The following is a 16,266-nucleotide window of genomic DNA, read 5'->3' on the forward strand; positions in this document are numbered from 1 at the left end:
TGCTGTAATCAACACTTCCAGCAGACAGCTCTGTTGAGGGAGGAATATTGTTCTTTCACATGAAGTCAATGGACCTACAGCACCTGATTAATACTTGTTTGGATGAAAGCAAGAAGTGCAAAGGATCATAAATACATTTACAACAAATTAAATACTTCTTTCCTCTCCAAAGGAAACTGAAAGAAGAGATTTGGAAGGCTTCTATCTTGTAATCCAGTGATCACATTCACATCCTGTGCTAAATACCTACTTCCTAACTTAACTCAGAATGAGTCCAACGTACTTGTTGAAAGTGGAAAGATGGAACACTGCAGACATTTTGGACTGAAGAATAAAAGTGGACAGACAACAGAAGTTTCAGTGGCAGCATGACCAGCACACTCTACCCATACAATCCGCTCAAGACAGAAGCTTGGTGACAATCACGTCACCAACATTACTCACATACCTTCCTTTTTCACTCATTTATTATGTTAAAAAATGGCTCTTGCCTACCTGCAGTTTTTCAGGTTTAATCTATTCAGACAGTATATTAGGACCTGTCCATCACTCCGCACCGTTGAAAGAAGCGAGTCTTCAGCTGTAAACAGACCCGTGGGTAGGGAGTCTGGCCACAATCCCATTGCAAGCAGGGAGTCACCCCAATTTTCATGAGAAGCCAGAGATGAAACATGCTTCATAACTAATTCTAGCACAAGCTACAAAAAACAGAAAAACAAAAGCAGTTTAGAATTATATATATGCATACACAGATATAAATATATAAAATTATATTGAAATATGCATTCAAGTACCAGGATTTCTCATTATACGTATTTATTACCTAGTAAATATAAACAAAATGATCTACAAACACTATGTAATATGCATGATGAAATATCATAACATTTCAAGGACAAATAACACACTGTACATTTTAAAGTAGGAAGTGAATACTGCAGTCTCCATATGACAGTATGCACATTATTTCAAGCTACTGGGCAAGCAGTAAGCACACGTCTACTTTTTTCCATTCAGTAACACCCTCAAATGGTTTTCCACAGGGCTGCACTCAATCTACTCATTGTCCAGCCTGAATTCATGCTTGTGACTACCCTTATCCAGGTGCAGACCTTGCATTTGGTTGTCTTGAACTTTATGAGATTTGCATGGGCCCAACATGTCAACCCTGTCAAGGTCCCTTTGAATGGCACTGCTTCTCCCCAGCATGCTGACCACACCACTCAGCTTAGGGTCATCAAATATGCAATGAATGGATAAGCAATAGTGAAATTCACCCTTCAACAACAAAAAAAAATACTTCTGGAGTTGTAATGGATCTGTTACATGCAGAACTGTACTGCTGCTTACACTGGGAGCTAAAAAAATCTCAAGTATCTAGGAGATACAAAAAATATTCAAATGCCACTTAATCCAGCTTTCTCTTCACCTAACAAACACCTCAGAGTGTGTTTAAAAATGGCTTGGTTCGTCTTTTCAAAAGCACCACTTCCATCAACCCCTTGCTCAGGCACTTAAAACATAACTTCTCAGAGCTGGTCTTTGAGATCCTGTCTCCTATCTAGACGACGTAAGAAGAATTTTCAAACACAACACTTTTACCTTTTGGTTGATCTGCAACTGTTGTGAGCGGCCATAAACTTCCCAACAGGCTCTGTAAAAAGACTTCACTAATCCAAGGCCTCTTTGCATCTGCTGCACAATTAACATAGCAGCCTGGAGCAAAGGTGACAAAGATGATATAGAACCTGAAAGATGCACAGCATTTAGGGTAATAAGAACATTCAGCAATTGTTAACCCTTTAACTCTGGGGACAATCTCTATTTTTGAGTCACTGAATATGATCTGACCATATAAATCCTACAAGGCTCTCAGATTTGAATGGGTCCTTCCCAAGGTTAAGAAAATCTGACTAGACTAAATTCACAGATGACAAGCTCAAAATAAAACATAAGTAGCTGAGGTGATGAATGAGACTTAAGTATCATCTAGCTGAAAGGAGCAGCGTGGATGGGCCTTGTGCAAACCCTTCATTTTGCTGATTTTCACTTAGAATATATTGTCTTCCTTAAAGTAATGGACAAATATACATATCAGGCCACTGTGATGTCTCCTAACGAAGTACACAAAGTTCCATTTTTATTTAAAGGATTTGGGCTGTCCTGTATGCCTGGGAATGTAAAAAAAGCAGCAAAAAAACCCTAAAATAAACCACAAAAACTCCTGATAATACTTTCGTGCTTTTACTTATATCTGGACATTACACAATACAATAATCAAGTTTTAACACTAAAGACTTAGTGCAAATACACATACAGAGCCCAAGCTGGTGTTAGCAAAATATTGAACAGTTTCTTACCTGGTATTGCTGTCTTAGTTTCTGAATGCATGGCTAGAAGTGCATCACAGATGCTATCTCCCATCAACCCCAAACCATGCAGCAGTAACTTTAAATCCAGATTGTCTAATATATTTCCATCATTTTCCCCAGAAATGTAGATTTCAATCCCACGATTCCGCATAGCTCGGGATATCTCCCCATGAACAGGATCCATGGAGAGGAAAAGTCTGTTGAATATTCATAAGATGTAACTTAGGGCTATAAAATATCACTCTGAAGCCACCAAACCTCCTTCTCCATACGGAAAATTCATCTTCATAAAAATGAAAATGCTTATATCTAGAAAGCCAGATACACACACTGAATTTAAATTAGAGATGTGTATGTATAATTATACTTTAAAATTAGCCACAGATACCACAAGATTTTTTTCTTAGCTCTCAGCTATGTTCATCATTTGCCTACTTAAAGTTAACTACACCTCTAAGCTACAGAAGAAAATTAAAATTCTTAGCAATAGCTTCATATAAATCTGTGCTATTCAATAACCAAAATAGCCAACATCCACATATTTAGTACTATCAGCAAACAACTCCTAAAAACAAGGAAGGGGAAAAATCTTAAATATAATGCAGTAAAAAAACACTTTCTGAAAAGACAAATATCTAGCTTCCAATTCAGAGGAACCAGAGCCTATCACTTCCTGTATTCCTTCCACAAATTTAAGAAAGGGAGGAATCATACAGAACATTCTGTATGCTTTCTTCCCACCTCCCATTGAGACTTCTCCCATTGATTCTTCAGAGCAGAATAAAGATAGACAACCTGTTTGTTTTGGTTTTGGCTGGTTGGTTTGGTATTTTTTTGTTTGTTTTCTTTTGGTTTTAGTTTTCTTTTCTCCTGTCACAGCAGGAAGCATGAATTCAGAAAAACTGGAAAGAGCTGGAAAAAAGACCAGCATGTCCACATATCAGCTTTGATTACCAACATAACCAAACACTTCACTATCGCTGGTACATGTACCCTGAACACCACTACACTGAGAGAGGGACGTGCTGAAATGCTAAATTAGGAAAAAAAAGGAATCAAGACATAAGTGTACAGCTATGAATTATTCAATGTAGTCTGAAGTGGAACAGGAATGTAAAGCCAAGCCTCCTAAGCTCTATATCCTATGCTTATCGCTATGCAGTTCTCTTCCTTGACAGGCAGACAGTGACACTGCAGTACACTGAAACATGAGCAGCATCCAAAATACCAGAAGAGTAGACCACAGCTGATATGTGTTTTTCTAAACTTATTTTATGTACAGAAAATAGTTTAAAAAAAAAAAAAAAGAAAAACAAAGTACCTGAAGTTTGGATGAGGAGCTATTGTAGGAATTGTGCCATCTATCACACCTCTCTCACTCATGGTAAGAACACCTCCTGGTTCAAGTAAAGCATTCAAGCGGTCCAGCACAGAGGGGCTACATTCAAAAGAATGTTTACGTGGTTATAAGGTACTTTGAAAACTATCAACTATAAGCAGCTGAAGAGGGACAATATCCTTCCAGGGAATAAAAATTACTGCTTCCATATATGACTATGAAATGCCAAAATGTTCAGTTGCAAACACACTGACTGAGATGCTAAGTAAATACATTTGGCAGGTCAAGAAATTCACTCAACGAAACACATCTGCTGAAATCTCTTACTTGCAAAAGTTAACATTGTCCATCAGCAGCCAGTCACCACACTGCAGGGCCTGAACCAGCATCCCATCCACCCACTCAAAAGTGCCAAGGCTGTTAGAGTCAGCAGCTTGGACCTGCTGCAGCTTTAAACGCCGGAACTCTTCTACCAGGACAGCAAACTCTGCAAAGAAATGTATCTTACATCAAACACTATTACTGAGGTAATTTCCTGTTCCATTCAAGAAAAATAGTTATTTTGCTAATAAACAACCATGCTTGTCTAAAAGGTAGGAAGCATAACAGCAGAGGCACTGACTCTGCAAGCAGGTCTACCATGGCGAAAATCCATGGGCTTTCACAAGAAAAAAATACCCAAACTCCCAACTCAGGGACATAAAATAGGAATTGGACTGCATCATACGTTTAGCAGTCCTGTAAAGAATTCCAGTTTGGATTGTTTATCACTAACAGGTAAAAATACACGTACACCAAAAATAATCACTCCACAGCTCATTAACCACTCCTAATCTAACTACTTAAGAAGCTGGGCTGTTATACAAGTAGTATAAAAAACAGTATGAACAAGACTTGCAAAAAAAAAAAAAAATCTACATCACCTTCTCAAACTTTCACTTCAGATCCACATCTTCCTCATTTTCTTCAGAGGAACAGACTTACTTCAAATCACCACACATACCTGCCTTTGAGTAAGAACTTATTTTGTTGTTCAGTCGCTGGGTAAGTACAAGTATTCCCTCCAGTTTGCTCACTAATTCAGCCGTAACACTTCTTCCTCCTTCACCCAGAGATCTGGGTTTGTAATTCAGGATGAAATTGCTCCAAGCACGCAGCACAAGTTCAGCATCATCTGCACAAATTTCTGTCAGGAGCAGACTGTCCCTTACTAATGTGCTCACAACACTCTCCACTTTTTCCAACAGACGCAGCCACGGTCTATTAATATCAACCTGCAAAGATGGCATTACAGACTTAGCTCATCCAGAAGACCATGGCTCCCTAAGGCTCTACTTGGTAGTTAAGCACTAACATCACAGTGGATCCACTGTTAGATAGGAAGGAGAAACACTGCTTTATAACCCATACAGTATTTACCTGTTCAAATCCACCCAAGAGTTCAGTTGTGTCCATCGCACTGTTCATTGCCATAATTTTCAGCCGATGACCGGTCAGGTGGGCCAGCAGCTCCACAAGACTGGTTTTGCCAACAGCTGCAGGGCCCACCAGAATTACCATCCAGCTCATGTGCACACATTTCATTATGGACTCAAGGGTCTGCAGTGAATGATGCAGAAGTGATAGATTTCTGCCAGGACGAGGAATATAGTTGCCACGAGAAAGAATGGAATAACCAATCTAGAAGGGATGAAAGCCATATGGGTGAGTACTCGGAAAGGAAAACACATGTATATGAACTGTTTCCTTCTCTCACCACTCCCCAAACCTCTCATCAACAACAGCTTACCTGAATGTTATATGGAGTGATGTGAAAATCTCTTGTTCCTGTGTACACGTAAGCCTCCTGGCCAAAAACATCCCTAAATACAGATATAACCTAAAAGAGTTGAGAGAGCAGATGAGGCTAATCAGGTTTGATTTATCCACTGTCCTAAAGATTTGAATCTTAAGTACTCTTAACTTCACAGCAGTGTGATGGTAACTAATACAGATTAGTCACAAGTATCATCTAATTCAAAGCGCAGGAACGATTAAAGTGAGCATGAGCCATCAAAAGCAGCTCCCTGACTGACCTCACTTTCCTGCAACTCGAAGTACTTGTTAGTAATGTTTCTCTTTAACAAAAAACCTAGTAAAGAAATTAGTTGTTAAAGAACACCCATAAAAAGGCATTATTACCACAGGAAGGAGAAGTAAATCCACTAAAAAAATAACTTATCAAGTGTGACTGGATATTTCAGTCTCACAATTTGAACACATAGCTCACCTTTTCTTTGTCCTCCCTGGTTCTCATTCTTTCTCCATATACCAAAAATACATGCTGGCCTGGATCATAACATCCTGGTGACTGGTCAACAAGCATAAGCTGGCACCAGCGAAAAAGATCACGCAAGTTGAACTCCCAGGGTCCTCCTTTCTGACCCCACCTTTTTTCAGCCATTACCTCCTTATCAATCTGGAAAAAGTGGTAATACCAATATTTATTTCTTGATTTAATTAAGCTCTCATGCACTAACTCCTCATCGTGCACAGCTAAACTTTTTTTCCCCCTTCTTGTATTTTCTAAACAAATGCTCATTGAGATGCTGCCAATAAGTATTCTACCTAGGACCACAGAACGTTCCTTTCTTTTGATGCTAGTACACTTTTTTGATTCATGACATGAAAATTGAATGCAATTTCAGAGGGATGATGAAAAAAAATCTTGCTGTGAATTTAAATACTGCACTTCAAACAAAGTGGCAGCATCTAAGCCAAAAAACAGTCAATAAGCTGATGCCTTGTAATTAATGCTCACTAAACATCTTTTAAATTAGCACAGTTTTAGATCTGAGCTTTTCCTGTATGTCATGGCATAGACAAATCCCACCAGGAAAGATTTTTCTTTATTGGACTTTGAAAGATGTGCAGCATTCTTCTGAAAGCTGCTACTTCTGAGAAGGTCAAGTGCTGCTTTCACTTGATCCTAATCACTCAACCAACAGCCCGTAATAAAAAGCAGACTAGAAATTCAAATTAGAAACAAATATACCCTGCAGCTCTTATTAAAGATACAACTCATTTTGTTCTCACTTTAAGAATAACCCATGTGTGTGGAAAACCATCCTTCTTCAGTTTACATCAAGATATCAAACCATAATTACTTCCAAAATATCAAAATATTTTAAAAACATTTAGTATCATATATATATTATTAATAACATATACACATTTTATCTTCCATGAAAATAACTTGTATAGGAACTCAGGAAGCATTTATCATGTCTGACTGTAGCAGTAGAAGAATTCACACAGTATTTACTGGTTGTTCTTTACTTTCCTCTGTATATTAGTTCCATTTTTCTTTTATCCACACACTTCTCCATGCTTCTTTATAAATGTGCTGGGAAACATAACATTCTCCCCCCCTTTTTTTTTTTGTTTTGTTACAGCATTATGCCTACAAAGTTAAAATATCTATTTACCTTGTTATTGAAAGCAACCATTTTAGAAATAACACTCTTGTCAATGGCAGGAAACAGTGTATTCCCAATGAACTCCATATCTGCTGCTGCTAGTGGATCAACATATACCTATATAGTAAAGAACATAGAGCGTGTTGATATAGTCAGAAAACTACAAGAAAGGACCACGACATAGTTAAAATCAAACAAATAAGCTTGCCTGTGAAAATCTATTAAGAAAGGACTTGGGCAGACCCTTTCTTCCACCTCCTTGTCTGTACGGATTCTGGCATCCAAAAATCTTAGTCTTTGTATGCTGTACATGAAAATTCATTCCCAATTCAGGAACGTAAATCTCTGCTCTGTGATCGAAGCATGCATTTAGGCCCTCTAATACAGACTGAGAAGCCAGATTCAACTGAGGAAAGAAATAAAGATATAATATTAATGCTCCACAAAACACATTCACATAATTGCTACTAAACTATGTGGAATACACAGAAGGTAAAATTCAATTTCCTTGCTATTCCAGTGCTACCATATGCTATTACCTCCAGCTAGACTGTTATTACACTGCAGCAACAGAACTACAACTAACACTTTTTCTTATTTGTTATTATTACTGTGTTCTTATGATGACAACATCTCCGTCGTAGTATACATATTTTCAAGGAATTTCAACACATACAGAAGAAGCATTTGATGCCCAAAGTCTCTCTTCCTCTCATTCTGACACTCTGGGACACTAAAATTTCATGGTTATTTGAGGCAGCATTATTTGCAACATTATTTCCTCCTTTTCGGAGGAATGCAAACAAAAATTTAAGATTTTGCACTTGGCAATAATTAGAATGCATACTTCCAAAAAGATGTGAGCTCTGCGTATGTTTATGCTAGAAAGCATTTGCTACTTGGTATATGAGGAAAACTATAGTGGCAGCACACTTCATACTGACAAAATGAATCCTTTCTTGATCTTCATCAGTAGCCAGTATGGTCTATTAATCCCAAAAAAGGCCTTTTATTTTGTGAAATACTAACCACAAGAGAGCACATCACAAAAATTGTGTTAATACCTTCCTCCCCTCTAAAAATGTAAAAGCCTTGGTTTTCTGCAGTGAGTCAGCCCTCATCTTGCCTTCTGGAAGACAGAGCTCTTACACTTCCTCTATCCAAAAGATGGACACTCCCTCTTGGAGTCTCTCTATCTTCAACTGGGCACAAGATGAAAATTACTAAAATTGCACAAAATCTATGTCAGTTGCAACTGCCGTAGGTATCTGAAAATTCTGCATGCCAAAAATATATGCCACATGCCAAAACTCATCACAATACTTTATTTTATTCATACTCAAAACTTACCTCATCTAACACAATCCAGTGTCCAGCCTTTAATGCAGCTAATAGTGGCCCATCACGCCAGGCAAATTCTCCTCCCCTGCCACCCTCAACAGGCAAGTCTGTCCCGAACAAGTCTGTCACATCCTTTGAAAGCAAAGAACACAAATATATATTTAATAAATTATTATTAATAATTATATGTACACACATGTATAATTTTTATTACATATTATTATCTAAGTTCACAGTGAGCTTTACCTCTTCTTTAAATACTGATTAAATGTAAAAAAAAATTTTCATAATAATACAGTAACTGCTGCATACTGACATTTCAGACTCAATGTCACATCTGAAAACAACAGTTTAAGTTAAACAAAACCTCCCCCTAATATAAAAAATTAAGTTATTAAGACAGCATTTTATTCTACCGTTTGCTCAGACAGGTTGATTCGAACAAGACAGTTTCCTGAGGCCTTTGCCAGGGCAGCAACTAGACTGGTCTTGCCCACACCTGGTGACCCCTCCAACAAAATAGGTTTGTTAAGCTGTAGGGCTCTCAACAGCCTTTGAGCATTCACTGCTGTAGTCCCAGCATTTAAAGCATAATCTGTAATGCTGTTCCTCTGAAGAACAGGGCCTAGAACAAAGGAAAAGAAAACTATTAAACCAGAATGTCTACACTGGAGTTGTTGACAGTGTGCTTCTGAAAGATTATTCTGCCTGTTAACTGGTGATCTCACTACAGCAAGCAGTGGAGATCAAGCTTTATCCCTCTCTCAGAGATTAGGTACATATGCATTCTACTTGACTCACAGCTGTGACTCAGCTCCTATACTCTCATTTCTGTGGTATTTTCCAAAAAGGAAATGAATATGCCGTATTTTGCTACTTCTGGATCATGAGCCAAACTGAAAATCTATCACTGAAAAATGGTAATTCTGTCCATCCTTGTCTGTGGATCTAAAAAAAAAAAAAATCAAGAGCAGCTTTGGAATATTTAGCACAGAAGGATACTATTCACAATACTATTATACAACAACATGCTATCTGCTCTGTATACTGCCCATTCTGTGGAAGTACTTTCACTGAGATGTGCTAAGCACTTATTTTCTTTGTTAAAACATACGATTAGGAGAGAGAACTGAGCTTCTTAACTGCCCAATTCCAATCAGTATAACTCACTGAAACATCACTCCCCAGATTCTGCAAAAATAGCATTTCTTAGGTCATACAAGACATTATTCATTTTATCTTGCAGCTCTTGATTCTTAAGTATGAAAAGAGATCCCTCCTCCTGTGATCGCTTGTAATCCAGAGGGAAACTAAAGAATGTACAAATGCCATTATCTTGTACAATTCCATATATGACAAACACAATCCATAATATCAAAATGGTCAAAGAAGAATGACAAATATAGAATTAGGAATATACTCTACATAGTTCAGTATTACCAAGAATCAGCCAGATGAACTAGAAAGTTCACAGTTGAACTTCTGCCACTTTTTGGTCCACTTGCTTACTTTAGGGACATTTTAGGGTTGGAAAGCAGTATTTGCATAGGATCATTTGTATTAATTTGACACATGAGGAACTGAAATGCAGAAGCTAAGAAACTTCGTGAAAATCACAGCAAATCTTTGAAAGAATACAGCAAGGCAGGACATTTGTCTCCATTCTTTCTAAGGATTGTACCTAGGACCTCTGCCTCTCAAGCTCTACACACAAGGGCCAGGATGACCTGTAGCTTTAGGCTGAACTTAGTGGATGTTCACTGTATCATGCAAAGTGACAGAAAGCTACAGAAACAATTGTTTCTTCCTAATTACCATCACCGCAATTAAAGCTAGGAAAGTCATTTTTCTCAACTTTATAACAAACCTTTTTCTCCATCTGTTTAGAGATTCTACTTAAAATCACAGAACTGTTCAAATTGGAAGAGTCCAACTCCTCTGAAAGGAACAAGGGACACCTACAGCTAGATCACATTGGTCAGAGTACGGTCCAGCCTGACCTTGGATGTCTCCAAGGACAGGGCATCCACCACCTCTCTAGCCAACCTGTTCCAATGCCTCACCAAATCTAGTGAGTAACAGAACTATTGGGAGCAAAAAACACACAAATGTCCACCCCACTCCCATGATCTCTTGCCTCTTGGAATAAAAAATGGTTGGATTCCCATCAAGTTGTCCATCCACACGAACTCCTTCTTTGTTCTGTCGTAAATCTTCAGCTCATTCTTCTGATAATCAGTCAGCTCAAGGAATTGACTCATTTTCTCACATAAGAATGACAGGCATTTTTCACGAGCTAATGAAGCTGTATCAGCTGAGCAGGATGTTGTACCTGTAATTAGGAAAGTGTGCTTCACATCCATATCTATGCACACTCATCTAATGAGAAGATGAGAGTGTTTCTTCACAGATGCCAGTTTTGTGCAATACTCTGTTCAGGTGCTAGTCCTTTTACATGCCAGTGTTTCCAGTACTACTTAACACAGATAAACTGTTCTGTGATCAACAGAACTAAGGACATACTTACCCTTCTGCTACCATCATAGTCATCCTGACCTGCTGCCAAAGTTTCCCAAGCCTTCTTTACCTCAGCTTCTTGTGGCTTTTCAATTTCTCACCCCCTTCCCCATCTTTCTTGGCCAGTGGCCAAGTATACAGACATGCATTCTGAACGATGCACACGGAACTGGCTAGCACACACATGCTAACCTCTGGTTTAGGAGGAAGACAGTAATATGAAGTCATATGATTAAATATAATATCATAACACGTCAGCTAAGAAGACCTGATAAAAAACACAGTTTCTTTTATTTCTATACTTGCCTTTGTAATGTTATCATTACTGCCTTCAACTTACTTTGACTTGCCGCGCTATTCAAACTTAAGAAAACAGAATAACAATACTGTCAATTGGAAATGAAAACTTCTCCCGTTAGAGATCGATGCTGCCTCAAAGCATTTTGTCTGCACTCTACTCAAACATATCAATACAAATACTTCCCCGTTTTTCCATAACAAAGTGAGCACTGAAGACAAACCTGATCCTATTCCATCAATGTACACCAAACATGCAGCGTGGATAAAAGACATCACTGGAGAAATATAAAGATGACTATGTTCTTTGGCAGAATTTGACTCCTCTGCCATGACATTCATAAAATTAACCCAGGATAAGATGTCTCGCACACTGAGAATACACTGGCGACCAAACTCTTGATTAGTCAGCCATTCAACAAAGTCCATCATGAGCTCTGCTATGTCTGCTCCTGAAAAAGTCAAAAAATAATTATCAAAATAATCTCAACAGTCAAATATACTATACTTTTACATAATAAGCATAATTTTAATGTACATACAGTCACAATGCATGAACACAGATGGCTATTCTGTACCTAATAAGCATGACAACTGAAGAATAAATCCAGGCCTGTGCTGGTTACACATCCCATTAAATTCAAGTACCAAGACAAAATCAAATGATTAATATTAACAGCAAAATGCTGGCAGAACGGAATGCCAGCTGTTTCAATAACTTACATTGCAACTAAAACTGGGGACTAAGGGCTGGGGATAATGCAGTTATCTGCCTTGATCTAGCTCCTGACTAATCAAAGAACACACACTATGAAGGAAGAACAGTCTAAAATATTTCATAATTATCCCCAAAGACAAACATACTTTCAAGAAAAACGTACACATTGGTGTAAACTCTGAGGAAAGTTTAACAGTGACAACTCATTTTCTTAATAATGGACACACAGAAAAATACCCACCTTGATGGTTTATTCCACCAAGAGACAATCCTGGGTGAAGATTGTGTTTTACAATCTGTATTAAGTCACCACGGCCATTGCTTTGTGGACACCATATCTCTGTAAATCTGTTGCGCAGTGCAGGAGAAAGCTGCAAACAAGAAGAACTACATAGGAACATTACACATTATATTGGGCTGAATGATAGCCTTGCAGCCACAGTACTTGAAAACAACAGAGCGAGCAGTCCAGACCTTCAATTCTAATTTTGACAGTGCTACATTATAACAGTTTTGAGAGAATGTGAAATTTAACATTTCCAGTAGCGACGTCAATGCAGAAAAGACGTGGCAAAAGAGAAAATTCAAAAGGATAAAGAAAGAAGCAAGGCTGGTTTTTAAGCATCAGAACTCCATTTCATTCCAGGACATCACGTATCAAGCAATGGCTAAGTAACCTGCTGATAGAAACTACCTACCACACGGAAATCACCTCAATTACAACTCCTTTCCATAATTCTTCTCTTACTCTGGCTGAATCAGCAAAGCAAAATTCATTAGTGCAAATGTGACACAGAAATAAATCCCCTTTAAACATTTAGCTTGCAAGATTCTTTTGTACTGCAGAAAACACCTTAATGGAATGCTTAGCTCCTGAATAAAAGAGCTCCTTTCTTAGTCTCAATATTACTTATGAATATATATTTTTTTTAAACCTGGCTTTTAAACAACATAAAGCAGAATTTCAGAAACAGATTTTTTTTTTCTACCTAATAAGAATCATCTTTGGAGATGTAACATATTCACTACGAATGAAAAGATAACTTCTAGACGTCGCTTTCTAAAAAGACTTAGGGAGAATAATCTGATTCAGTTTTACACTGCTGCAGCTTGATGTTAGGGCTGGATTTGCTTGCTTCACAAGCACATTTCACATACTTGAAACATTCTGATAACCAAACCTACCTACAATATTTAGAGCTTGTAAGTCTTCTTCAACATTCTGCTCAGTATTGACAGTACAGAGAAGCAATGGAGGATAGATGCATCCTAATCCTCCTTTACAGCAATGTTGCAGGCTCCAACCAGAAAGCACTGAATGCCAGAACTAGTTGACATATTTCTGCATTGCACTTCTAATCGTTAAACAGTCAATAGGACCAGAGAATGTAATACTTCCAGTCAGCTTTGATATTTACCTCTTTCTTCCCAAAGTCACCTCCTGGGTTCATAGTTGCAAGGATGCGAAATTTCTTTCCTGCAACCAACAGTTCTACTTCATTGTCCTCATCATCTTGACCACCTTTTTCTGCTAGTACTAGTGTCTTTTCAGCTTCAAGCACACTATAGGGTTAGGAAAAAAATAAATCAATTAATTTAAAATTAGGTTCATACAAGTTGCTAAAGAATGAAAATAATGAAAATTAGCCTGATTAAATTTACATTGCCCCAGAATTTGTATTTTTTCCTCCTCTTTTTCATTTTTAACCTGTTTACTCCTCTTAATTGTGAATGATTTTGGCCAGAAGGAAACTACCCAAATTTGTTGGTAAGGTTCCACAGAAGTGATTTCTCAAAAGAAACTTGCCTACCTCATAACTCTGTTTTATAAAAACAGTTGCAAAACATATACGCACAGAATCTTGACAAAGAAACCTAGACAATGATCCAGTCTGTGGGCAGTGGCCCGAGGTATGGTGGGAGCTGCAGCCCATGGGGAACCCAGCTGGGATCAGCTGAGGGAGGATGACATCCTGCAGGAGGGACTCCACATGGGGCAGGGCAGAGAGTGACCATGGAGAAGTGGCAGAGAAAGTGTTATGGGCTGACTGCAGCTCCCATTTCCCTGCAGTGCTCAGGAGTAGGTGGATGGGGGAAAGGTGTTTTTAATTTGCTTTTATTTCTCACTGCCCTGATTGATAGTAATAGATAATAACTTAGATTAAATGTCCCTACGCCTTGCTGTCATTGTCAGAACAGACAACTGCTGAGACATCTCCCTGTCCTTTTTTTAAACCCATAAACTTTTTTTGTATCTTCTCCCTGTTCTGCTAAGAATGTGGAGCAAGAGAGCATCTGGGTGGTGCCTGGCTATCTGCAGGAGTCTAACAGCAACAAGTAGTTAACTGAACTTAATGAAAGAAGAGAACTTAAATATTTTACGTAGGACAGCTGCAAAAGTATAACAAAATTTTTAAAAAAAAGCTTGTAATAGAATTTGGATATAGTAGATAAAACAACTGCTGTGATCTCAGCAAAATGGGTAGAAGAAAAGATTAAAAATAAGGGATACTGCTACAAGCAGATGCAGGGGACACTGAAATCTGCATTTTAAGAATTTTTATTAAAATTTGAAAAAAATAACTAGACTGTTTCTGGTATTCCACAAGATGCATCATTTTGAGGAACTCATTGACAAACTAAGAAATCAGTACTGCAGATGGTAAACTAGAGGTATTGCCTGTAGTTTTATTTTCCAATTTGCTGCATGCTGTAAACTGTCTTTAAATACTGTTCAAAATGTTTCACCTAAACTAGGGTTTATGTTCCTGACTTCTTCATCAAGGGAGATGAGCTAGAGAATAAAGCAAAATTTCTCACTGTCTTACTTTTATCCGCAAAATAAACACGCAGCAATCGGAGCGTGGATCAGACTGCAGAAACACCACATAGCTGAATAGAAAGTGATGGATTTCACTAATCAAAGCATTCAACATAATGAGCACCACCTGGTACCAACATGTCAAGCAGATCTGCATCTATCTCCTCATCTCTTGAGGTACCTTTTATTTTTCCAGGTAGATTAAGACATCAAAACTTTAGCAAGACAAGACAGCTTCATCTTGCCTTACCTTTCTTCTACCCCAGCAGTAAGCAGAATTTCAAACAGTAAAAAGTCTCTTAAGAATTACTATGGTTAAAACTGGCACTTCTTGCAGACTGATGACAGTAAGACAAGCAAAACAAACTGGTAAAGAAGTTAAAACACAAACAACTCTAGAGTTACTTGTGTCATTCTTCCGTTCAGCAAGAACTATAAGCAGTTCACCCAGGCCAAGAAGCAGAGGTTCCTAAAACCCAGATTTACCCTGTTCATGTTTGTATGATGCCTATCTGAAGATAATATTAAAGTCCATTTAAGACATACCTGTTAAGCCTCTCTAGAACAGAATCATCAGCTAAAGAAATTTCATCAAGTAGAAAGAAACCCTCCTCTTTCATTGCTAAAACAAGAGGTCCATCACACCACTCAAAGAGTCGAGAACCATCATATTCCTCCTAAGAAATGGAAATGAGAAGTCATGAATAATTGTTACTTTTTGTTTCCATTATTGTAGTTACCAGCTACTAACAATGCAACACAAACCTGGTCATTTGATCTCTGTCTGATTGGTCGCAGCCCTCCCAGGAAGTCTGAAGTCTCCATATGCAAGTGGCAGTTCACTGAAAATAGCTTTTGATTTGTTAATGCTGCAAAGATCTGACAAATGGTAGTTTTACCACACCTGCAAAAAGCCATTTAGTTGAAAAAGCAAGAATAAATACCAGCTCACTTCAGGCAATGTTCACACTTTCACTGAGTATCTATGCTCAGCATTATGATTTCCTGTTGCTTCTTTCCTTGAACTATGCAATGCAAAGCCATTTTTGTCACAACTGTTGCTGACCTGCATAAGATGCTTTTAATTAAAATTTAAATAATTATCTGCACTTATTATCTCACCTGCAGTCTGTCAAACCTTTAAAATAGAAACATGCTCTCAAACAGCAAACTGACACAACTTCCCAAAGCGGCTGCCCAGCGAGACACATTAAGATTCTACAGGGCAACTTGTGAAAAGTGGAAATGGAAGTTCAGTTTTACTTTCTATAATTCCTATAGAGTTATAAACAATACAATCTGATTAAAGGCTGAAAGAGAAATGATCATCTCCCCTCAAAATGCTGTTGTGAAAAACTAACAGTTAGAAGCCTGCTGTAACAGAGACTTCAATGCCCCAGATC

The 16,266-nt window shown here is 38.0% G+C and overlaps 1 protein-coding gene across 1 annotated transcript in view; it reads right to left on the bottom strand.

Annotated features, from left to right (window-relative positions):
• The window catches only part of MDN1 (midasin AAA ATPase 1), a 91,303-nt gene that overhangs the window by 41,849 nt on the left and 33,188 nt on the right, over window positions 1-16,266 (bottom strand). The window contains exons 30-48 of the mRNA XM_065731028.1: window positions 15,629-15,767; window positions 15,410-15,540; window positions 13,461-13,605; window positions 12,284-12,413; window positions 11,549-11,776; window positions 10,648-10,842; window positions 8,927-9,135; window positions 8,520-8,642; window positions 7,378-7,575; window positions 7,179-7,286; window positions 5,981-6,169; window positions 5,501-5,590; window positions 5,131-5,391; window positions 4,715-4,985; window positions 4,039-4,198; window positions 3,694-3,810; window positions 2,361-2,569; window positions 1,603-1,748; window positions 496-698 (exon numbers count right to left, since the gene is read on the bottom strand). Of these exons, the coding sequence (XP_065587100.1) occupies window positions 496-698; window positions 1,603-1,748; window positions 2,361-2,569; window positions 3,694-3,810; window positions 4,039-4,198; window positions 4,715-4,985; window positions 5,131-5,391; window positions 5,501-5,590; window positions 5,981-6,169; window positions 7,179-7,286; window positions 7,378-7,575; window positions 8,520-8,642; window positions 8,927-9,135; window positions 10,648-10,842; window positions 11,549-11,776; window positions 12,284-12,413; window positions 13,461-13,605; window positions 15,410-15,540; window positions 15,629-15,767 (3,252 nt within the window). The remainder of the gene's footprint in view (window positions 1-495; window positions 699-1,602; window positions 1,749-2,360; window positions 2,570-3,693; window positions 3,811-4,038; window positions 4,199-4,714; window positions 4,986-5,130; window positions 5,392-5,500; window positions 5,591-5,980; window positions 6,170-7,178; window positions 7,287-7,377; window positions 7,576-8,519; window positions 8,643-8,926; window positions 9,136-10,647; window positions 10,843-11,548; window positions 11,777-12,283; window positions 12,414-13,460; window positions 13,606-15,409; window positions 15,541-15,628; window positions 15,768-16,266) is intronic.

Source organism: Cyrtonyx montezumae, unplaced genomic scaffold (assembly GCF_038088225.1).
Source record: "Cyrtonyx montezumae isolate F1298 unplaced genomic scaffold, pur_monq_1.0 scaffold_13, whole genome shotgun sequence".
NCBI lineage: Eukaryota > Metazoa > Chordata > Aves > Galliformes > Odontophoridae > Cyrtonyx > Cyrtonyx montezumae.